Here is a 23636-nt window from a genome sequence, read left to right on the forward strand (position 1 = left end):
TGCACAGAGTATTTATATACTTATGGATCTTCTAGCTTAGAAATGGCTTATTTTCTAGCTAGACTAATGGTTATTCATGGTTCAATGGTTATTTGATTATAGGCTGTATAAATATGAAATATGCTAAAATTTTACTGAAAATATCAAATATAACATTAGTGTTATAAGCCTAGAGTTAAACCAACAGTAATATTTCTGAATCTTTGCAAAGCAAAATTCACAATTTAAATGGTAGCTCCAAAGTTGTGTGGAAATAATTTAATATTTTTGTTAATTCAATAGCAGTGCCTACAATGAAGCCTTCAAATCAAAAATTATCCTCTAAAGTGAACAGTGATGCACTAAGCCCTGAGAGTGCTTTTGCAAAGAGAAGGAAGCGACACCCAGATGACTCAACACATCATACTGTTGCCATGGTCATTATATACCGATCCCTGGGACACCTCCTGCCGGAAAACTATGATCCTGACCGAAGGAGCTTGAGGTAAACTTCAAATCTGTTTGTGAATTGTGCAGATCCCTTCTTCCACTTGCTCTGAGTATGCAGGGGAGACAGAGCTGCTTTTATACTGACCAAATGTCATCTGTGCTGCAGTTGTCACCACAGTACTGTCTCTTGTCCTTCTCTGGCACACTGTGGGAGAATAACCATGTCAGTAGTGCCAGAAGCTTTTGGAAACACAGCTGTGTGGAAGGCAGATTCTACTACCTACATCGCTTTCTGAGTGGAAGTGACTGGGAATCTTTTATTTTCAGAACCTACCAAATCAGTGCTTTGCATTTTAATGTTCAAATCGCTGTGCAATTTTTCTCCTTCTGCAGATTGCCAAATCGCCCTATTATTAACACACCTGTAGTGAGCACAGCCATTCACAGTGACGGGGAGCTTCCTCCCAACTTGGTGGAAAAGCCCATCATAGTGGAGTACGCCATGCTGGAAACAGAGGAGAGAACGAAGCCTGTCTGTGTCTTCTGGAATCATTCCATCATGTATGTCTCCTGCTTGCTTTAGGGCTGTGCATGGCAACTGTCTCAGTAGCAGAGAAGTTTTGCCCAGGAAGATAATTCTGGAGGAAAACCCTTTTTGCTCAGTTTATTCAACTGGCAACTGATTTCTGGTGGAATAGAGCCATGTAGTCATTTCCCACCAACCTGAGAAAAATGAAAATAATCATCATAACTCCTCAAACAAAGGATTAGCCATGTGGTTTTTAACAAACACAGTGCCATCATGTCTTTCTGCGGGGTTCAATTTCACCCAGCAATAATAAATCCCACAATCTCCTTGTATTTGCTTCTGATTTTTGCCCACAGATGTGTATCTGGACAGGCATAGTCTGATGCCAGTGCCTGAATTCACGACTCGTCTGAGGTCCCTAAGTCAGGACTCTCATTGCCCCATGCCCTCTTTTTAGGACAGCATCTCCAGGAGATGATTCAGTTCTTACATGGACTGAATCTTCTCCTGTTACACTGCAGTGACTATGGACAGAGTCCATGGCAAGCAGGCACCCACCCTTGATGCCAGGGCCAGTGTAAAAAAATTACAAAACCAAGTCTTCATGTTGGTATAAAGGAGGTCTGAGGTTTTGCAGATAAAACTATATGAGTAAAGATTATAAAATTTTTAATCTCAAATTTTTAAATCAAAAGTCAACCCAAAGACAGTTGCACTGATAAGAAGTAACTTACCTTTCATTCCATCAACTATTGTGGATTTGCTTTCATTTATTCTAGTGAAAAATTGGTGGGAGAGGAAATACTTTCTCTGGGACCTTAGACCTTTTCCAGTTGATAGGAAGCAATCGTAATACCTAAGCAGAACATAAGGAGAGAGTATTTGACTCTCTAGGAGGGAAGTGTGAGGGAAAAGATGAAATATTCTGAAAATGGTTCATTTGGGTCTTTTGTATTCAGTAAAGTTAAAGATACAGACATATTTTTCTTGAAAATGTGAAAAATGTTAAGAACTGTATATGCTTGTAAGTGTTTTGTTGGGTTTATGGCACTGTGGAAACAGCACAGTCCTGTTAGAGATATTTCAAGAGTGTGGATAAAACAAAAGAAAATATGTTGAGAGGTAACTACATGCTCTGCATGTTATGATTTCACAATATGGTAACTATCACATATATAATGCAATTTTCAACCATAAAACCAGGTATATAGTGAGAGGATATTGTCTGCCCAGGGTATGAGGAATAGCTGTTACTTGTTTCCTAATAACCCAAAAACTCTAGTAAACCTATGGAAAAATCCATTAAAAGGCAATATCCTGTGCTGGAAATAAAAGAGCAAACTAACCTAGGAGATGTTTGCCTCCTAGTCAAAAGCTTCAGGAGATTATATCATTGAAAGGATCGAAGAAGCAACAGAAATCTGTTATGTTCGCAATAATAAAGTACTCCATTTGCCTGCATGTAAAGTAGTGTACTTGCTTGTATGTACAGATGATTCTGCCAATTATGAGGGAATGGCAAGTCCTTTTTCATAAATTTTTAAACATTGTATGGGCTTGAATAACTCATTAGTTCTAAAGTGATTCATCTATTAGCTATTTGCTGGCAACTTCAATGGCATTGTTGTCTGTGTTACGTCTTCCTACAGCCACAGTTGAAAAGCAGCTCTTAAACTGCATGTAGTGAAAGCGTTTTTAAAAAGTGAGTACTTTTCAAGAGAAAGTTATATTAAAACTTTTTAATTAATATTTTATTGCTGAATGAAAAAGGATGTCCTGTCATAGCTAATTAAAAACTCTTTCAGTAACTACAAGACTATTTTTGTTACTCGTTAACTTCAGAATAGAATAATTAATATTGATACGAAATAATTTCTGAAGTCACTGGAGTTAACCAAGGCTGCACAGGGAAGAATTTTTAAGCGAGCAGTTCTTCCCCAATGTTAATACGAGAGATCTCCTGATATGAAATATTTACTGGTTTTAACCTTTTCTTGTGTACTTTTCAGAGGAACACTATAACGAAATCATATTATTGCTGAAACATATTTCACATAAGAGCTCTACAAGCAGTGTCTAGATCTAGGGAAATACAGATGGCTCAAAAACATGTATCTCTCTGTGGTTTTGGTATTTTTTACCTTTGTTACAGCCAGTTTGCTCTGTGCAATTGCTTCCCCATATTGCTTGTGTGGTCACTGACCCAAAAGCAAAGTTTTTTTTTTTTAAACTCAAAACAGATTGTTATAAAACCACCAAATCTGGCCAGCACAGCCAGCTGTCATATCAGAAACTACTTCAACTGTAGGCTTTTTAAGTTGATGATACTCTTTCAGGCAGGTGACAGCTATAAATATTTCTGTCTTGGTACTTACAGTCCTCTCTGGTTGCGGAGCAAGAGCTGCCCTGGAGAGCAATAGCAGTGGGAGGTGAGGCGAGATCAAAGGACGGCTCTCAGAAATGCCTTTTTTCCCTGCAGGATTGGTGGGACAGGTGCCTGGTCCTCCAGAGGATGTGAGCTGTTTTCCAGAAACCAGAGCCATATCGCTTGCCAGTGCAACCATATAACCAGCTTTGCCGTCCTGATGGACATTTCGAAACGAGAGGTGGGTGATGTCAGGCTCATGATTTTTGAGGGCTTTTGTTTTCGAGGGCTTTGGTTTTCAAAAGCTTTGATTCAGAGCTTGAGCTTGAGCTTTGAGCATGACTCAGAGCATCGTCAGTGGATCAATCCCATGTTGCAGTGTTTCAGGAGTGCATTGCCCTGTGACTGACAGCACTCACCATTGGGTCTGCTGAAAGGAGCTTCTTACCTGCTTAGTGCACCCTCTGGGTGCTGCCCCTACACACTCAACATGTTGAGTGACTTAAGAGGTGGCATTGTCCACTCCTGTTGGTCCTAAAGCAAATCTGTATATTAACTCAGTAGTAATGAAAACACTGACATTGCGAGTAGTAGATTTGATCGGAGGGAAAGGAAGGAAAAACTCCCAGAGGTCCTGTTAGTCTGTCTTTCTACAGAATGGGGAGGTGCTTCCTCTGAAGATCGTCACTTACACAACCGTATCCATCTCGCTGGTGGCTTTGCTGATCACCTTCATACTGCTGGTCCTGATCCGCACACTACGTTCCAATTTGCACAGTATCCACAAAAACCTGGTGGCTGCCCTTTTCTTCTCTGAGCTTGTCTTTCTTATTGGAATCAACCAGACTGAAAACCCGGTAAGAGTTACTCTGCTTCTTGCTAGAGTTGTTGTAAAGCTTTAAATCAGGGGGTTTATATTGCAACTTCTACCTGCTCCCATCTGTTTCACTTTCTTTTCTTCTTTACTTCTGCTTGGCCTCAACAGTCATTTGAAAAACATCAGACTTTTGATATATTCTTGTGTGTTTTATGTGATTAATAGCAATGCCAGGAGATAGGACTATATCTTATTTTCAGAGAATATATGACAGCAGCCCTGTTAAAGGCTTGTCCCAGGAACTGAACCCTGAATACTGATTTCTTCCTTCCTTTCCATCAGTATGTTTTCTGTCTTGCTTTGTCTGTTCAGTAGAAGGCTCTCCAGTTTCTCCTGCAGCAGGTACCTCACAAGCCCAAATGGCTCCTGGTGCTGACTGGTAGGTTGTCAACTATGTGTTGCTGTGCAGGTGCTAATATGCATGTTGCACACCCACCATGGCCATTCTGGAGAAGCCACTTGCCAGGCATGGGACAGCTTGCTACATCCAAGAATCAGTAGGAAACCTGTCACTTTGCTTTGTGCCTTCCAGGCACAGTGATTGTTGGCTTCAGCCCATCATATCTGTTGCCAAAGCTTAGTGCAGGCACCTCGAGCATTGTGCATGTCAAGAATCCCAAGCTATGAATGGACTGAATATGAGATATACGCCACACATGAAGTGTGTATGTTCTGTACCTAGGACCTCATTGCTATCTTAACTATGTAGCATTGTATGTAGTATTGCTGCAGAGTCTCAGTAGTACCCATCTCAAAAGTCATGACTGCCATGCAGACAGGTAGGAGACAAGCAGGCAAGGGTTCCAGCATTGCCAAGCTTCACAGTCGCCTGCACCAAACAGGCACTAGGCAGATGGGGGATGACATGCAGTAAAAAGTATGTCCTTAACAGATACAAAAAATATTCAAAATGTTAGCGTAGAGATTATCTGAAGACTCTGAAGAAAATTTATCATCTAGAAATCCAGTACTGTACATGTTTCAATCTAAATTTTGAGAGGGAAGTAAAATCTTGAGATGAAAACACACCAAAAAAAAAAAAAAAAAAAAAGAACCATGCTGATTCCACATTGTCCAAGCAGCAGAAGTGGGAGAATATGCCTACATTCAATGAGTATCATTGCCGTTATGGTAATTACACCATGGTGTCTAACCACACAGCCTCACTTGCTATATAACTTAAGCCGAAAGTGTCACACTGGGTTCTGATATCCATTTAGCCATAACATACATTTTAGAAAGTATCTGACCTTGTCTAATTTCAGCTTCCAGTAACTGAGTGCTGTCAAGACCTTTTCCTAGGAAATTTGAGAGACCTCTCTTATAAAAATAATCTTCCCAGGAAGCCTCTGTTCAATAGTATTTCTTTTGGAAAACTAAATAAAATTAAGCTGCTTAAATACTTCAATTTCTAAGATTCAGGTTACTCTGTTGCCATTTTTCTGGGTTTTCTTCCCCCACTTTACCTTTTGAAAAACTGTGAATGCTAAACTGGATAAAACTTTCCAGCTGGTAGTGTCACTTCCAGTCCAATATTCAGATATTCCCCTGATCAGGAACTCCGGTTCCTTATCTGCTGCTATGGTGAGATGTGACCTGCCATCTGGGATATGGTCTCATGTCATGTGTGACCCATGTTGTCTTTGTTTCATAATATACAAGTTTGCGTATTAAAATAACTTTGCTCAGATGAACTCACCTTGCCAACTGATCCACAGCACTCCATGTAACTTGACCTTTCCCGTGCCTTCTTCAGCACACCACTCATTCTTCACTGCATTTCATTAGCAAGGAGTCTATACTCTTTCAGTTCTCCAACATGAATACTGAGGAGCAGGGGGCCAAGCCCACATCCCTGCAGAATCTTACCCAAAATTAAGCAGTAAATGATGGCTCCTCATTTCCAGATTCCTTTCATAGTATCACGAAGCACCAAGCAAAGGCTTGTAAGAGGAGTAAACCAGTTCATTACAGCAATACGACAAATACTAATGGTCGTACTTGGTGAGTTTGTTCTCTTTTGATCCTTCTCATTTTCATGCTTTGGGGCTCATGGTGTGATCGTGTCCTGTACTGTTACCAGGACTCAATGAAACACCCCAAACCTTTAACCTACTTACAAAGATATTTAAGTTACAGAATATATTTCATACGCCAGAAAGCCTCTCCTTTCAGCCTACCCAGTCAATTTGAGAAGTTAGGAGGGCTGTAAGCCATGTCTGCTTGAGACAATTATTCATCTGTCCGTATGGAATGAGAGTTGTCTAACGAGTCATGCACTGATGAACATAAAGAGGTAAAGAATGCTGGAGCACAAATAATGCTGCGCTGCTTGGCACCCAGCCTGCCTTTTATGGGTTTCTGTAAATTAACAGTCACATTTCTGGGTGAGGTTTTAATCTTTCCCTGGACTATTGATAGAAAGTGATTTATTTTCTTTCTTTTTTCTTACCTGAAAAAGGTAATGTTCAGGGCAGCAGTCTACTCATATGCATGTGCGAGTAGGAACAAAAAAAGCCCTGCATACATAGAGGGAAGAAAGGTCTTTTATTTGGTGAGCTACATTTTCAATAACACTTGGTGTTATAATAAAGCTGATGCAGTAAGTGAATCCAGAAAGTTGGCGGTCTTTGTATGATTCCTTCACTCAGCAAAGTTAAACAGGGAAACTTACATTTCTGAGCATTATACCATGAAAAAACACTAAAAAGTCATGCCAAATTCTGAAAGCGGGGTCAGTGCTGCATGGGAACAAATGGTTCCAAAACACAATGTAAAACATTTTGAAACAAAAATTGAATGCTTACACAAAGTGCTCTTAATTCAAGCTTATCAACAGATCCTTGGCAAAATCTTTTGCTTTGCTTCTGAAAGGAGAAGGTTAATGGCGAGATTTCAATTCAGTTGTCAGATGCTTGTGGTCATTCCTGTTTTCACCCATCAAACTGTTAAGTCGGGAGGGAAACCTGGTTACCAGATACTACAGAAATGCAACTCTGAAGGTGAGAGGTTTCAAGGTGGCCATTTGGTCACAAAGATGACTTCAGCTACCAGTTTGCCCACTGTAGCTGTTACTCCTAGTCACACTAAGGACCCAGTCTCTTTGTTTTCAGCAGGTCCTTCATTTTTGCTGCTCTCAGCCTGGCAGAGCTGAGCGGTCCACTTTGTGCTGCTGATACAGGATAAAAACCAAATCCAAACCTGAGACTGGAAGCTCCAGATCCCCTTGTTCCTAGCCGAAGATGTGAACTACCCAGCCAGCACTAGCCTGCTTTCTTTTTGTCCTCATGACTTCTGTGCCTGACTGCAAGTAGCACAGCCTCAAGAGGAGGGTAGAGCTGAGCATTTCTGGACCCAGAGTATCCTACAGCCTGGCAGTTAGGGCAATTTTCTGCAGTGGACAAGAAGGGGGTTAACACCCCTGCTCAAGCCAGGTAGAGCCTAGAAGCCACTCTCCTGCTTTGTAGTCAAATACTCTGATTTCAACATTAGGTAAAAGATTGATCTGGGGAGTAGGTGGTGACCTACTTCTGGCTGCATCATTTTAATCCAGTGGTAATGGCCAGGCATCCTCCATGACTTGTTGAAATATAGATGTGCAAGGTCTACAGGGTTCATCAGTGAAGGGCAGAACTGCAAGTACAAAAGAGATGGCCACTGCCTTACCCCATGGATGCATCCATGCTTTTGCTTCTCAATTTTATTTTATTTTTTTAAAAGAGTCCCAGGAGCTGTAGATGGAACAGACCTTTTCAGACGTATGACACATGGGGCAAAATGGTCTGCTGATCTGATCTTAGATCATAAGATCACATCAAATTTTGCCTGTTTTTGAGACAGACATTTCATTTAACTGATAAGAAAATTCCTCAGAGAAAGACTGGATTTCTTTGGTTAAAGTCTACAGATCATCCGTTGCTTATGTTCAGCACGTTCACTTTTCCTGGGCTGAAGCTTCATGGATTTCTGTCTCCAGATGTGAAGTTTTTCGGAGCAAGAAGGACTTTCTTAGGGACTAGTCTGAAACTGAAGACCTAAGATCTTCTCACACCTCCCCTCCACCTCTGCCAAACACAAGGAGAGTTTCTTTTTTATCTACTAATATCAAGCACAACACATGGTCTACTTTAAAACAAAACAAAACTGTACCAAAATAGCACACTTCCTTGGAGAGAGGTATCTCTCTCTCTGGAAAGAATGAAGTAGCAGAAAAACCCATAGCATGGCCCTTGATGTGGAAACTGGAGACACTGAGTCAGTGCAGGGCTGAGGGTAGCCATTCCCTGGAGCAATTTGTTAGCTTTGCAGTGAGACAGGTGTAGCTGATGCAGTCAAACACACTGTGGCTGAATTCAATGTATTGGCATTGTGCAGGTGAGACTCATACACGAGGCAGGGCAGAGGGTCTGCAGCCTCCATAGGAGCATCCCCACCTCCTGCTCTGCACCAGGAGAAAGAGCCAGGAGCTCTGCCAGCCCTGCCCCTCCTGTGAGCAAAAGGAATGTGGTCAGAATAGCCAAAATCCTCACCTTTGCAGCAAATATGCACAGAGAAATTAGCCACAGAAGGTGGAGGGCAAGAGCAGTGACCAAACTGCATGTTGGGTTGATAGGGTAAAGCTGAACCAGACTCAGAACGGGCCGCATAATTTAAAAAAAAAAAACAAACCACAAACTTTCACAATACTAACAGCTTTTCTGAAACTCTGAAAAACTTAATTAATGGCAGTATATTTGTTCTGCCAAAATCTTTGTATTACACTTGCCTTTAGCTTCACAGGGGAGCCGGTAACTCACCAGGCTGTGATTCAGAAGAGCAACTCTAATTTCCCTGCCCTTTCCCTTCTGCAGTTTGTGTGTACCGTGATTGCCATCCTCCTGCATTATTTCTACATGAGCACCTTTGCATGGATGTTCGTGGAGCAGCTCCACATCTACCGGATGCTGACTGAAGTGAGGAACATCAACTTCGGGCACATGCGGTTCTACTACGTTGTTGGCTGGGGCATTCCTGCCATCATAACAGGTACCCTCAACCACCCCAACACAGCTTCGTTTTCCTTCCCTGCCATCTTCACTGGCCAGATTCAGGAAAGTTATCCTATCCAAGACAGCTATGGGTGCACTCAACTTCTGCTGTCACTTCAGTGTTTTCCTGAATGAGGGCAACACCAAATCATGTCTAGCAGAAGTCAGCCTGAATTTGGCAGATCTGTGTACCAAATGTCTGTTGCCCCAGTTGTTGAAGTGATAAGACAGGTTTACAATAACATAAACACAATTGCACCCAGATTAAAACAGGACTTGATAACATTGCTAGGGAATAACAGTATTTTTATTTTAACAACTTCGCTGGTTGCCTTCATAAATTTTCCTTCCCTGTGCTGGTACCTCGGGATATGGACACATGGTCTCTCGGGCAGGTAGCTGCAGTGGCTTCAGAAGCGATGCTGCCCACAGGACTTTACTGCCCTTCACTGGATGTTCCCATTGCCTACCCTCAACCAGCAGTAAATGCTCCCTGAAGGGGATTTCAGCAGTTCTGTTTTACTTGGCATAAAAACAAGCTAGGAATACTCAAGCAGCCTTTTACTTCATTTCAGATACAAAGGCAATAACTTCCAGTAGAGGAAAAGTAATGAAAAGCCGGAGGCAGTAATCTTTTAAACCGTTCCAGGGTGATCCACAGGAGCACATCCATCTCCGCCCTCACCATGCCTATTTTTGCAATCAGACATTTCCAGTGCTACCCTAAGCACATGGTGCTGCGTTAATTCAGGCAGACAGCTCCTCGGGAAGTGCGCTTTGCAGAACAGTTGGAACAGGGTTTTTTGGTTCAACTATTTCAGCATATATCTGTTGCCATATGGGAAATCAGATCATAGGCAGACAGTTAACTTTTATCCAGTTACTTTTATTTTTACAGATGACAACATACTGTCAGCAATGACAGAGGTTTAGATGTCTCTCAGATCAAACAAATAGCTCTCACTCATATATACTTGGAAAAATATTATTGAACAAGTTAGACTTAAAAATATATGGGGTTTTTTTTCTGTGTGACTTAAGAAAGTGTAATACCAAAATATAGCATAGGTTAGTACAGGTTAGTTCTCTCTCTGGAGAGCTGGTAAGTTTTTTCCATATCACCTTGTGCATAAATAATTTCTACTTCTATCAATTTATCCAGCACACAGTGGAAGGCAGAGCCCAGAAGGGTCTGCCACTCTAGACATATCCCTGGCATTTTAAATAGAAATTGTCCTTGAACTTCTAAAATATTTCAGACCTGCATAATTTTTATCAGTACATACAGAACTACTGCAGGATATTCAGGAACGTTTAAGTGCGATCAGATAATTGGCAGCATCATTTCTGGTAGAAATGAAGTGTTATCATTAAATAGCAATAAACAATTTGCATTTCAGAACACATAACTCTTTAGAAGAATTTTGTCAGACGGATTCTCTGTTTCATGTTTAGTTTCTCTCTGGAATTTGAAATTAATTCAGACCTTCTCAACAGCAGTATTATGCAATCTAAATATTACAAGTACACCATTTGTACATTTTGCTACTTAGATATTGTTCTCTGTGATATAGAACTATTTTACACTTTTAAAACCACAAGTTATGGTTCCAGGCTGTCTCCTGTAATTTAATCTCTGAATCTACTGAATTTCCAGTTCATTTAAATGAAAAGTCAGGTCCCTATTATTGAGCAAGTCAGAGGATTTTTTTGAAACAAAGGATAAAGAAAACTAAGCCTTTAGTTTGCTCTTTCAGGTTTAGAAATCATCTGAAGAGAAAATGATTTCATCATAAATAGCACAATGTGGGATTTCTTGCCCCTGGATAACTTTGTTACTGTATATATTTTAAATAAGCTTCTTTTATAAATTTTAATTTCTAGTATCTAAACAGTAAAAAGGTTTCAACTTCTTAACATCCGTCTTAAACACAATTTCTTTTTGATTCTTTATGAGAGAAGGATTGTGTATGTTTCTTAATAGTGGAAAAGTCTAGATATGGGAAGGAATTTTAGTCTTGGACATCCAAAGGACTGTTTTGTTTTATTTGAAAGATAAATATCTAGCCCATTTCATCTTTATCATAGCTATCCTGAAAAAAAAAAAATGAACCTACAGTAGCAGTGGCTTTACTCTGTTTTGTTTATTTATTTTTCTATTTTCCATGCTCAAACTGACATTCATTTCAAGCTGGGACATAGTGGTCCTAAGGCATCTGTGATGGGACCAGGCTACTTGCAGAAGGAAACTTTGACCTTTAGGCAGGGGAGAAACTTAGTAAAACATTTACATAGGGAACACTCCAACAGGGAAGAACCACATTTAATCGCAGCATAGAAAAGCAAATTGCCATGAATAAAAGTAGGATGGAAGTTGGGAGAAGGCTTACAGCCATCAAAAGAGTGTGGATCTGGAATATTCCTCCATGGGGAGCGATAGTAGAACATTTTAAACTTGCTTTAAGCTTGCTCATTTTAAAATGTAGTTTGATCCATCTAGGAGAGGGATTTTATGACTTCCTTGCCTCAGGAGCAAAGGGCTGGATTTGGCACCGAGCAAGACCCCTCCAGTTCTGTGTGTCTTCATGGCAACACACTAACCAGTTGGCATATGTGTCCAGTAACTGCTTTGCCATGGAGACTGCAGTGCTCATGTTAAAACAGGTTCTTACGTAGTCCTAAAACCAATATCCCCCAGAAAATAGCACTTTCCAAATCTGGTATTTGCTGTGAATACTAAGCAAGGCGATGAGTCAGGAGAGAGGTGAGGCTGACCCACAGTCGCCTGAGTCACACGCAGCTGCTGAGCCCGCGGGAGCTCAGAAGGGTCGAAACATGCCCCTCTGGCAGCACCTCCCCACGGCATGCTCTTGGCACACTCCTGGGATGGGTGCTGGTCCCCACAGGATGCTTGGCCATAGGACCAGCCCCCGTTCCTGCAAATGTCAGTGAGCTATCACACAGCCCGCATACTCAGTCTGCTCGGGACAGCCAGGCTGCAGCATTTAATTGATGTGCCAAAACGATTCTCTATATTACATTGCATTGGCTTAATTCTGCCTTTGGGTAAAGTGTTATTTCACATATTGTTGACTGCAGTAAAATTTGAACCACGTACCTGAAGAGTGCAATTTGCCCTATTTGTTTAACGAACTTTAGGGTAGGATTTTGAGAGTGAAAAAATGTTGCTGTCTGCCAATTACTCTTAGAGCCAGATGTTTGGTCAAACTGTAGTTTAACTCCCACTAATGGGGAAGTCAAGTCCTGGGAAACACACTGTGTCTATAGAATTACATCTGTATAAAATACTTTATGGTCCCTTAATCATTTATGGCTAATTCTTTCTGGATGGCAACTGCTGAAGGGGGTGGTGGAAGGGCCAGTGGGAGCAGGAGGGAGACCAGTCCTATCTCATTCCACATTTCAGAGTAAACAGATCCAATATCCACTGCTTTGCCAAATAGCCAGTTTAATTTTCATAGACCGTAGGCCTGTACCAGATGTGAATATTGGCTGTGGGCCAGCTTTAAGCAGCAAGAGTGAAATGCAGCTACCTCTCCCTTTTTCAGTGTCTTTTCATCAAAGCACATGGGCTTCAATTCAAAAGAGGCGTTTATCAATGCACATGAATTCTCCTTGCAGAGAACAGCACTGCCGTCAACCTTGGCCGCCTGCTTGAGTCAGGGCATACACTCAAAGCAATAGGGGTGCCCCCGATGTCCAGACAACATGCAGCAGCCATTTAGCATATGTCATTGGCCATAGGCCTAGTAGGGATCAATTTCTGTGTCTTGAAGAACGAAGACCTCTGCACGTGGGGTACACCTGTCTCAAAGCGGGAAAAGTATCTTTGCACAGGAGTTAGCAGGGCTCATTGAAAGAGCTTTAAACTAGATTTAAAGGGGGAAAGGGATAAAACTGGGCTCGCTAGAGGTAAGCCTGGGGGCAGCACACCAATGTTTGAGGGATGGTGTGCTAGTGAGGTCCGTCAGTCTGCCATCTCAGTGGAGGCAGGGGATGGAGAGCCATGCGACAGCAAAGACACAAGGGTTATTGATGTGTTAGAAGCCATGGAAGTGCCTGAGAACAGTCACATAGGAATTAGGGCTTCTCCCCCCAAAAAGATGAATAGCCCAACTGAAGTGCATCTACACCAATACATGCAGCGTGGGCAACAAACAGGAGGAGCTGGAAGCCATTGTGCAGCAGGAAAACTATGATATAGTTGCAATCACAGAAACATGGTGGGATGACTCACACAACTGGAGCGCTGCAATGGATGGCTATAAACTCTTCAGAAAGGATAGGCAAGGAAGGAGAGGTGGTGGGGTAGCCCTGAATGTTAGGGAGTGTTTTGATCGTCTAGAGCTTAATGATGGTGACGATAGGGTTGAGTGTTTATGGGTAAGAATCAGGAGGAAGGGCAACAAGGCAGATGTAATGGTGTGAGTCTGTTACAGACCACCCAACCAGGGTGAAGAGGCAGATGAAATATTCTGTAAGTATCTGGGAGAAGTCTCACGATCACTAGTCCTTGTTCTCATGGGGGACTTCAACTGACCAGATGTCTGCTGGAAATACAATACGACGGAGAGGAAACAGTCTAGGTGGTTCCTGGAGTGTGTGGAAGATACTTCCTGACACAACCGGTGAGTGAGCCAACTAGGGAAGGCGCCCAGCTGGACCTGTTGTTTGTGAACAGAGAAGGACTTGTGGGTGATGTGGTGGTTGGAGGCCATCTTGGACATAGCAATCACGAAATGATAGAGTTTTTGATTCTTGGAGAACTAAGGAGGAGGGTCAGCAGAACTGCTACCTTGGACTTCTATAGGCCTGTTTAGGAGTCTGGTTGACAGAGTCCCTTGGGAGGCCATCCTGAAGGACAAAGGAGTCCAGGAAGGCTGGACATTCTTCAGGAAGGAAATCTTAAAAGCACAGGAGCAGGCTGTCCCCATGTGCCAAAAGATGAGCCAGCAGGGAAGAAGACTGGCCTGGCTGAACAGAAGGCTTTGGCTGGAACTCAGGAGAAAAAAGGAGAGTTTATGACCTTTGGAAGAAGGGGCAGGAAACTCAGGAAGACTACAAGGATGTCCTGAGGTTACATGGGGAGAAAATTAGAAGGGCCAAAGCCCAACTAGAACTTAATCTGGCTCCTGCCATAAAAGACAATAAAAAATGTTTCTATAAATACATTGGCAACAAAAGGAGAGCTAAGGAGAATCTCCATCCTTTATTGGATGTGGGGGGAAACATCACGACAAAGGATGAGGAAAAGGCTGAGGTACTTAATGCCTTCTTTGCCTCAGTCTTTAATAGTAAGATCAGTTTTCTCCAGGTACCCAGACCCCTGAGCTGGAAGACAGGGAAGGGGAGCAGAATGAAGCCCCCATAATCCAAGGGGAAATGGTTAGTGACCTGCTACACCACTTAGACACACACAAGTCTATGAGGCCAGATGGGATCCACCCAAGGGTACTGAGGGAGCTGGCGGAAGTGCTCACCGAGCCACTTTCCATCATTTATCAGCAGTCCTGGCTAACCAGGGAAGTTCCAGTTGAGTGGAGGTTAGCAAATGTGATGCTCATCTACAAGAAGGGTCAGAAGGAGGATCTGGGGAACTACAGGCCTGTCAGCCTGACCTTGGTGCCAGGGAAGATTATGGAGCAGATCATCTTGAGTGCCATCACGCGGCACGTACAGGACAACCAGGCAATCAGGCCCAGTCAGCATGGGTTTATGAAAGGCAGGTCCTGCTTGACTGTGAAAAGGTGACCCATTTAGTGGATGAGGGAAAGGCTGTGCTTTAGTAAAGCCTTCGACACTGTTTCCCATAGCATTCTCCTGGAGAAACTGGCTGCTCATGGCTTGGATGGGCATACTCTTTGCTGGGTAAAAAACTGGCGGGATGGCTGGGCCCAAAGAATTGTGGTGAATGGAGTTAAATCCAGTGGGTGACCGGTCACAAGTGGTGCTCCCCAGGGCTCAATATTGGGGCCAGTTCTACTTAATATCTTTATCAGTGATCTGGTCGAGGGGATCAAGTGCACCCTCAGTAAGTTTGCAGATGATACCAAGCTGGGCGGGAGGGTTGATCTGCTCGAGGGTAGGAAGGCTCTACAGAGGGATCGGGACAGGCTGGGTCGATGCGCCAAGGCCAACTGTATGAGGTTGAACAAGGCCAAGTGCCGGGTCCTGCACTTGGGTCACACCAACCCCATGCAGCGCTACAGGCTTGGGGAAGAGTGGCTGGAAAGCTGCCCAGCAGAAAAGGGCCTGGGGGTGCTGGTCAACAGCTGGTTGATTATGAGCCAGCAGTGTGCCCAGGTGGCCAAGAAGGCCAACAGCATCCTGGCCTGTATCAGAAATGGTGTGGCCAGCAGGAGCAGGGCAGTGATCATCCGTCCCCCTGTACTTGGCACTGGTGAGGCCGCACCTCGAGTATTGTGTCCAGTTTTGGGCCCCTCACTACAGGAAAGACATGGAGGTGCTGGAGCGTGTCCAGAGAAGAGCAACAAAGCTGGTGAGGGGCCTGGAGCACAAGTCTTATGAGGAGCGGCTGAGGGATCTGGGGTTGTTCAGTCTAGAAAAGAGGAGGCTGAGGGGAGACCTTATCGCTCTCTACAACTACCTGAAAGGGGGTTGTAGTGAGGTGGGTGTTGGTCTCTTCTCCAAAGTAACAAGTGATAGGACAGGAGGAAATGGCCTCAGGTTGTGCCAGGGGAGGTTTAGACTGGATATTAGGAGAAATTTCTTCACCGAAAGGGTTGTCAAGCATTGGAACAGGCTGCCCAGGGAAGTGGTTGAGTCACCATCCCTGGAGGTATTTAAAAGCCATGTAGACTTGGTGCTTAGGGACATGGTTTAGTGGTGGACTTGGCAGTGTTAGGTTAATGGTTGGACTCAATGATCTTAAAGGTCTTTTCCAACCTAAATGATTCTGTGATTCTATGATTTTGCAGGTCAAAGGCAGCAATCCCAGTCTGTCACCATATGGGCAAGGTGTAGGTCACCAAATCAGGCAGCACTGTAAATCAGCAGGTGGAGGTTGGACTCAGAGAATCCCATGGAATTGTCCAGGCTTTGAAAAATAAAACAATAAAAGGTGTGTTCTTAACTCAATTGCCTTAGGGGCATTAGCAAACTCCATTTCAAACAGCGCTGAAAGCAAAGTGAGGTACCTGGGATGGCATCTCAAAATGAATCCCACCTGACCTCAAGTGGTTAACTCCCGTGAGTTCCCAGGTTCCTTTGTCTCTGGTGTTATTTTAGTGACAGCAAGCTCACAGCAGTTAAGAATGCACTTTTTTTTGTAGTATAGGCATCTCCTCAGTTATGATTCATGTCACTCTGCTGCATAGGCTTATTGAAATTCCTCAACATGTCACTCACCCTCAAGGCTTCATCACACTGTGTGAGTATGACTATAAAACTGTGCTGAAACAGAATTAATATGGGACTTGCATTTATTGTCATTTCTATGCAGCTGAACTTTGCTCTGATACGCAAAACTCGTAGTATAATTTGATATGGAGTGACCAACATAAAGGTTGACTTACAAAAGTTTTATTTCAATATTTGCCTTGATTTTGACTTCCCAGGCTGTCCTGTTGAACACATTTTGCCATTATCATTTTGTTAGACAGTGATTTGAAAATGTGCCTGGTTATGTAGAAGATCTCAGCAACATCTTTCTGATGTACTTTCTCTCCATTTTGTGACCCAGGGCTTGCTGTTGGTCTGGATCCACAAGGCTATGGGAACCCTGATTTCTGCTGGTTGTCTGTTCATGACACCCTTATCTGGAGTTTCGCTGGGCCCATCGTAATTGTTGTAGTTGTAAGTATGGTGGAGGTGGCATCCAGAGCTGCCTCTTCCTTACTGCTACCTGTTCTTTTCTGTTTTGTCAAACAGTAGTCATAATGCAAAGCAACTGTATTCTTTACATTTGAAGCCAATGTACTTGAGGTTGCCTCTTTTGCTTAAACAGATAAGACATGAGCTAAGCTCCTGGAAATCAGAGGGCTGCTTACCAGTGCGAAGATTGCTTGTGGAGCAATGGCTGTATGGCCAGAAACCTATTTATTTTTTCCCATTTGCTTTGTTCTATGTTTGAAGGGTTGGTTGGTGAGCTTATTAAATAAATCAAGAAAATAAGCCATAACAAGTCACTGCATCCAGAAGTCCTAAAGGAATATTAAATAATTCAAATTTGAGGAATTTTAAAGAATGGGCTGGTGTTTAACTTCTCCCTTAAAGCTTCCCTCAGTAACAGAGCACCAGAAGATAAATATTCGTGGTGTGACTCTATCTTGAATACCAAGGGCAGTTCTGGTTTCCTCATCTCACAAAGTATGAAGTAGACCTGGAAGCAGTGTAGACTGTGGTCACGAGTCATCAGAGACATGGAAAAACCCCCACTGGAGGACCAGCTAAGTGGACTAGGAGCCTTCAGCCTAGAGAAAAGAAGGCTGCAGAGAAGGGGGGGGGAGGAGCCTATAACAGCATGGTGGTCTGGGGAAAATGACTGTGGAGCCAACCATTCAGTGTCTTTTCCAACAGAAGTGGTAGCAGGAGACGGCAGATTCAGAACAAACAGGATGAGCTGCATTGTTTCTCCACAGCGAGTTAAGTTAGAAACTCCCAGAAACAGGACAATGGCGGTGGTAAAACTCTGCACGGTTTTGGATAGTGAATGACCAGACAAATTCTCTGCATTGATACTCACTATGAGTGATTAAATACAAATGCACCACCCCACCTAGTACATCCCAGCTGTGGAAATCAGTGGAGTCTCGAGGAGTATTCAGAGGAATTATCACTATATGCTTTCTCTGTTATTGTATTCTTATATTCTGGTTTAGCCCAGCTGAAACAGGGTGCTGGGCTGAGTGGACTCTGGTCTGTACAAGAACAGCCATTCTTGAGTTTTTATCTTTCACTCAAGCCTCTTCGCATAGGGCCATCTTACTGGGTTTCATCCAGATCAAGTCCCAGGATGTTCCTGACTATGTTGGCTTGAAACGAGATGAATCTTGGAACTTAGAGACCTGTAAATTGAAGGAAAAATATTCTTGGCACCATGAACCATTTTAGGATAAAAATTGCATTTTCATTGAAACCTGAGCTCTAACAAATGTACATAAAGAATCCATGCTGTTATTTCAATTTCTCTTTCAGGTAAACATTGTCATCTTTATACTAGCAATGAAAGCATCGTGCAGACGAAGGCAACGTTCCTTTGAAAAAACTGGAGTCATGTAAGTTTGGGTTCAAAAACCTATAGAAGAAGTTCTGGCCAGGAGTAAGAAAGAAACAGAATTGCCTAAAAGCAAGTGTTGGAGCAGGAAATAAAAAAAATATTTGGAGGAGACAGTTAGCATTGGTAGAGGCAACTGGAGCTGCTTCACCAGCGCCTATTCCTGGGGTTCCCTTGGAGGCTCTGTAAAACCTCCACCACAGTGCTCTGCACCACCACCAAGTGTAGGCACGAGAAGTGAGAGGAGAGGGAAAGGTCTGGTCTCTGGATGGTATCATTACAGTCCTTCCAGATCTTTTGTCATACTCCCTACTACACTCTCACTTCACCTCTGCCTGTGGTATGACCATGTAGATGTAATTCTGGGTCTCCCTGTGCTCACCCATTGCTCACAAAGGTCTCCCCTCACAAATGCCTGGGTTACCAGCCATGTCGTGGCAGAGACCCATTGAGGTTCCTGTGCAGAGGGCCAGCCAACCTCCCCCTATCCTGCTCCCAGTAGGACGAGCAGAAAGCATCACAAGCTGCAACCTGCCGCCTTCCCGAGCTGCTGTGGCAGCCTGTTCCCATTAACGTCTGTTTTGCCCAAAGCTCAGAATTTACCTGTGAACTGAAATGTGATTAGCTAGTTGCAAGACAGCCCTTTTTTTTTTCAAATAAGTAGCTGTATGAGATTTCAAAAGGTGACTTCTGGCTATTTATTCAGCCCTGGCTGTTGGGTAATTTTTTTGTTTCTTTTTTAAATCTCCCTAAATAAATGGAGTATAATTGCTACTTAATGGCACCTATTTTACTCATAATACAAAACTTTTGCCACTAGAACTGTGGCCATCTTTTGAAAGTGTCTGTGGAAATAATGTTTTTAAGCAAACAAATATTCCCCTGAGTGCCCTCAATACAAAACCTTGGTCTGTAATGTTGAGAAGGAATGTGAGAGTGAACTTGACAAACAGAAATGAGACGGACGTGGCCATTTACCGCCCAGATGTCTTCCTCAGAGTCAACAAGGCTGAACAGCATGGACTTGGCAAACAGCCTGGTTTGTTTGAAGAAAACCTTGGAAATGAACTTGAAAAGAAATCACCTTTTTTTTACCTGAATATGCTAAGTCATTGAGTAGTGCAGTGAGAGATTTGGGAACTGGGAGCTGGTGAACACTGCCCTAATTTTCCCAAAGGGCCTTTCCAGTTGCCAAATTGTTGGGCACGTAGCACCACCTGTGCAAAGAAGTTGGGCTGTTCTCTTGTATCCTGTCCCACTGCAAGTGCCCATCTGTGTTTGCTTTACAGCTCTGTGCTGCGAACGGCATTCCTGCTCTTGCTGCTCATCAGTGCCACATGGCTGCTGGGGCTGATGGCAGTGAACAGCGACGTCATGACGTTTCACTATCTCTTTGCCATTTTCAGCTGCCTGCAGGTAAGTTGGATGGCATCTTGTCTGTGGTGGTCATTGGGGAGCATGCTGCTGAACCCAGACCTCCAAAAACCTGCTAAACATGAGCTAACTTCAGAAGAAGAGAGGTGTCAAGTACAATTTTTGCTTTCTTTTCTCAAAGAGAGGGTTCTTTTCACCAAAACCATAACTGTGAGTAATTGCATCTCTCACTTTTAGTCATTCTAAAGATAAGTGCTCTACTATTGTAACCTGTGACAGATAAATAACAGTAGGCAATTATACCTCTATCATTCTGGAGACAAAATCTTTGTTACTGTCTTCTGTGTGCTCATTGTTAAGAGTCATTCTGTTGCTACCGCAAACAAGAGACTGTTTTATTTCACCCAGAGTGGATGGCTCCAAGTTCAAGGCTTTCACAAATTAAGTTACTGTTTAAAGAAATGAGTGAAGTAATGATTTTAAAATACAACTCGTTGCATTAGGGTTTAAGTAGGTTGCCTACACACTCGTTGATTAAAGATGCAGAAAATAGTTATTTGTAGGAGACCTGGCATGGAAGTAGTCATGAAGCTTCATGTTGGTCACAATTTGAATGTGACCAAGGATGACAGTAACTGTCATGGCAAGTGCCTCCAGTATTAAAACAGCTAGTGCTAGCAGGGCACTCTTGTCAGCTGCAGCACAACAGCCACAAATTGCAGCCAAACAAAAAAAGAAGTCTGTCGGGTCTCCTCTGGAGATGACTGTCCATGCCCTGGAAGCACACCAGATAGGCCAGCCTGGAGCAAGGTTATTTTGCCACTGCAACTGGTATGCTCTGAAATAAATACACCTGCTCAGGCTGTAGAACCAGGCTTCCACAAGCCTAAACCAAAATTAAATTAAATATAAACCTGATGAGAGGGAGGAAAGTCAGCAGCTGGAATTCTCCAAACTTGCCCAGAGAGGCACAGTGGTATGTGGCGTTTCACATCATTGCCTTCTTTGAACTTGTATTTTTAAAGAGACATTTATGTGAATTTTATTAATGAATAATCCCAAAGTGCTAATGCCAGCTAAGATTGCATTTGATTGAATGTTTAGAAAGTGAGCTTGAAGTTTAAAGTTACTCTAAGTCAATTGCTTTGGCTGAAATCATGAAATTCAGGCATCTTGTGATGTTGGTACAGCTGCAACTTCATGAGTGATTGGCTTCTATACACTATACCTCCAACCAAAATTGATAACAATTTGGCAGCTGCATGAATTCCCTCAGAGCAAATAATCTGACAGCACACACGTGCATGCCCCCTGCCTGCAGTGAAAGCTGTTAATGTGTGCTCCTGGTAGCCAAAAACTTCCCAGCCCTGGGGATTTTAGTGATTTTCCCACCAGGAGGTATTGCTGAACCAAGGAACGTATGAGGCAAAAGTTGGGACCTCTCTGCCTCCAATATCCCTCCATGTCTCACAAGACTTTCTAAAGTTCTCTTAGCAACAACAGTATTAAGGACACCTACCAGACAAGTTCCCCATTTCCAGCGGTTTTCACTAAAGGCTATGATATTTTTTATGTGCTGCTATTGATTTTGTCTCATCGTCAGTGTAAAAGCTCTAAAATCTTAGTGCAAGTAGAACCCTGAAACTCCCTGCCATGTCTTCCAGTGGGACATTGAGGTCCCTGTTGGATATTTTGAGAAGAAAGTTTCTTCCCAAATGACAAGGGAGAGTGGCACCTACCACAAGCTCTGCTCTGTAAACCCTGGAGGAACACTTCATTGTGTATATTTTCCCAGGCCTTTTATGTGCATTTGAACTTGGAAGGAAATTATGAAGAAGTCCGAGGAGATCAATCAATGCCATTTGAGTCAAAGACAGAAAATAGTTATTGCTATTGGAATCATGGTCTGTGAACTAGAATTCAGCAGTTGTTTCAAAACAGCTCTTCTCTAATATCTATATTTGCAGTTTGGCAGTAATAAATCATTTACACTTATTCTTCCTCTCTCTAAAACGATCCAGGGGCTGTTCATTTTCTTCTTCCACTGCGTATTTAACAAAGAGGTCAGGAAGCACTTGAAGAACACTTTAACTGGGAAGAAACCTCTTCCAGACGATTCCACTGCAACAAGAGCTACATTATTAACTGTAAGGAAAAAACACTGGGAAAAAAAACATCCTTTTGCTGGCAGAAGTTACCTAAAATAAACTTGTAGGTGGCTTGTCTGTAATTAAGTGAATTGTCTGATCGCTTTCAGTGACTTGTACAAAGATTACTGATGTACAAAGATTACTCTCAAAACTTTTGATTACTATTTTAATTAAAACTTTTGAGAGGAGAGAATTCTTCTCCTCAGCATCAAAAACCACTTGGTTCCTTCATAACTTAATACATTTGTGGGTAACGTGGGCTTTTGGTAGGATCATTCACTATTGCTTTGTGTCTTTTTTTTTTTTCTTCAGCGATCTCTGAACTGTAACAACACATATATAGAAGAGCCAAATATGTATCGCACAACTATTGGGGAATCCACTGTCTCCCTAGAAAGCACCGTCAGGTCAGCCAAGAGCCACAATAGCTACCTTGCTTATATTCTCAGGTAATCAGGTGGCAGGTGCATGGCTTCCAGGTGCTTGCCTTTCCCTTTTCATTGCTCTTGTGGAAAACAGAAATGTTGTGGTTCAAATGCTACTTGTTTTATATCTTAACAGTTCTGTTTTATGTGACTGTCATTTTCTTTCGTGCATTTTCTTTTGCATGCATCTTCAGTGGGGAGTTCCAACAATGCAGTGGTTAACATAACTTATGTTAACTATATGGGCCATGCTGCTTGCCTGTTAAAATTCAGACGTGTCTCAAGGAGTGCAATTTAGCTTATTAACTTCAGGCTTTTTCAGAGTGTGATTCATGTGGCCGAAGGCAGACAGCTACATTAGGATCACCTATGTCTTGCTGTAAAAGTGACCACATTGACAGTCAAGCACAGGCTGGCTAGTATCCACTGCAGCTGTTTGCGTTTGACTGGAAGAATCTCATCTGCGTGTCTGCCTTGTTGTTAAGAACAGTAAAGTAACAAAGAAAGTCGTCCTCTGTTTTTGTTCTCAAAGGGATGAGGCTGCTCATAAGCTCAGTGGATCCTCAAGTCAAGCAAGGGCTGGTCAGACTGAAGCAGATTCCTCCATTTTTCATAGGAATCCATCAAAATCCAATGGTAAGAATTATTTCTAAACGTTTTGGCCCAGTTGTGCACCTTCTCCTTCTCAGCACTATTTTCAAAGGCTTCTGTAATAGGAAGAATAGTTAGTCTGACTTGGCGTGTCTCATTCTTGTTACGCTCTTGGCATAATGAGCTATGCAATGGCTGCCTTACTAGGGAATCCTGGAATGGAAATATCATGTATCTGTTTCTTGTGATGGTTCAGTTTTAATCTGACAGCTGTCACAGCTGTTGACAGTTTCTGGCGTCCCCTTTCTTTCTCACAAATTATGTGCTATTGCTCTTGATTTTTAATTGGAGATCTTTTAACGTTTGAGACCTTGAGGCAATATCCTCCTTTACTACAGTGTGTTTTGTACAAGAAAACCAGAAGTGTCTTGTGTCTGATTTCCCTTCATTTGGGTCTTGACGTTAAATTTTGTTGCCTTGTAGCAGTTTTTAAGTTTTTTAAGTGCATTTGCAGATTCTTGATATTTCTAGGTACCTTGGTTTGCCTGTGTGTTGTGTTGATTAAGATCCTATGGAGTTACTGTTCTGCATATTGAATAGGGAAAAAAGTGTC

At 42.6% G+C, this 23636-nt stretch overlaps 1 protein-coding gene across 1 annotated transcript in view; it reads left to right on the forward strand.

The window, feature by feature from the left end:
* CELSR1 (cadherin EGF LAG seven-pass G-type receptor 1) overlaps positions 1-23636 on the forward strand; it is a 178337-nt gene that overhangs the window by 148381 nt on the left and 6320 nt on the right. The window contains exons 21-31 of the mRNA XM_052790173.1: positions 283-484; positions 823-990; positions 3438-3564; positions 3980-4180; positions 9051-9225; positions 16951-17063; positions 18405-18484; positions 19773-19899; positions 21879-22004; positions 22320-22456; positions 22965-23068. Of these exons, the coding sequence (XP_052646133.1) occupies positions 283-484; positions 823-990; positions 3438-3564; positions 3980-4180; positions 9051-9225; positions 16951-17063; positions 18405-18484; positions 19773-19899; positions 21879-22004; positions 22320-22456; positions 22965-23068 (1560 nt within the window). The remainder of the gene's footprint in view (positions 1-282; positions 485-822; positions 991-3437; positions 3565-3979; positions 4181-9050; positions 9226-16950; positions 17064-18404; positions 18485-19772; positions 19900-21878; positions 22005-22319; positions 22457-22964; positions 23069-23636) is intronic.

This window comes from Harpia harpyja, chromosome 6 (genome assembly GCF_026419915.1).
Source record: "Harpia harpyja isolate bHarHar1 chromosome 6, bHarHar1 primary haplotype, whole genome shotgun sequence".
Lineage (NCBI taxonomy): Eukaryota > Metazoa > Chordata > Aves > Accipitriformes > Accipitridae > Harpia > Harpia harpyja.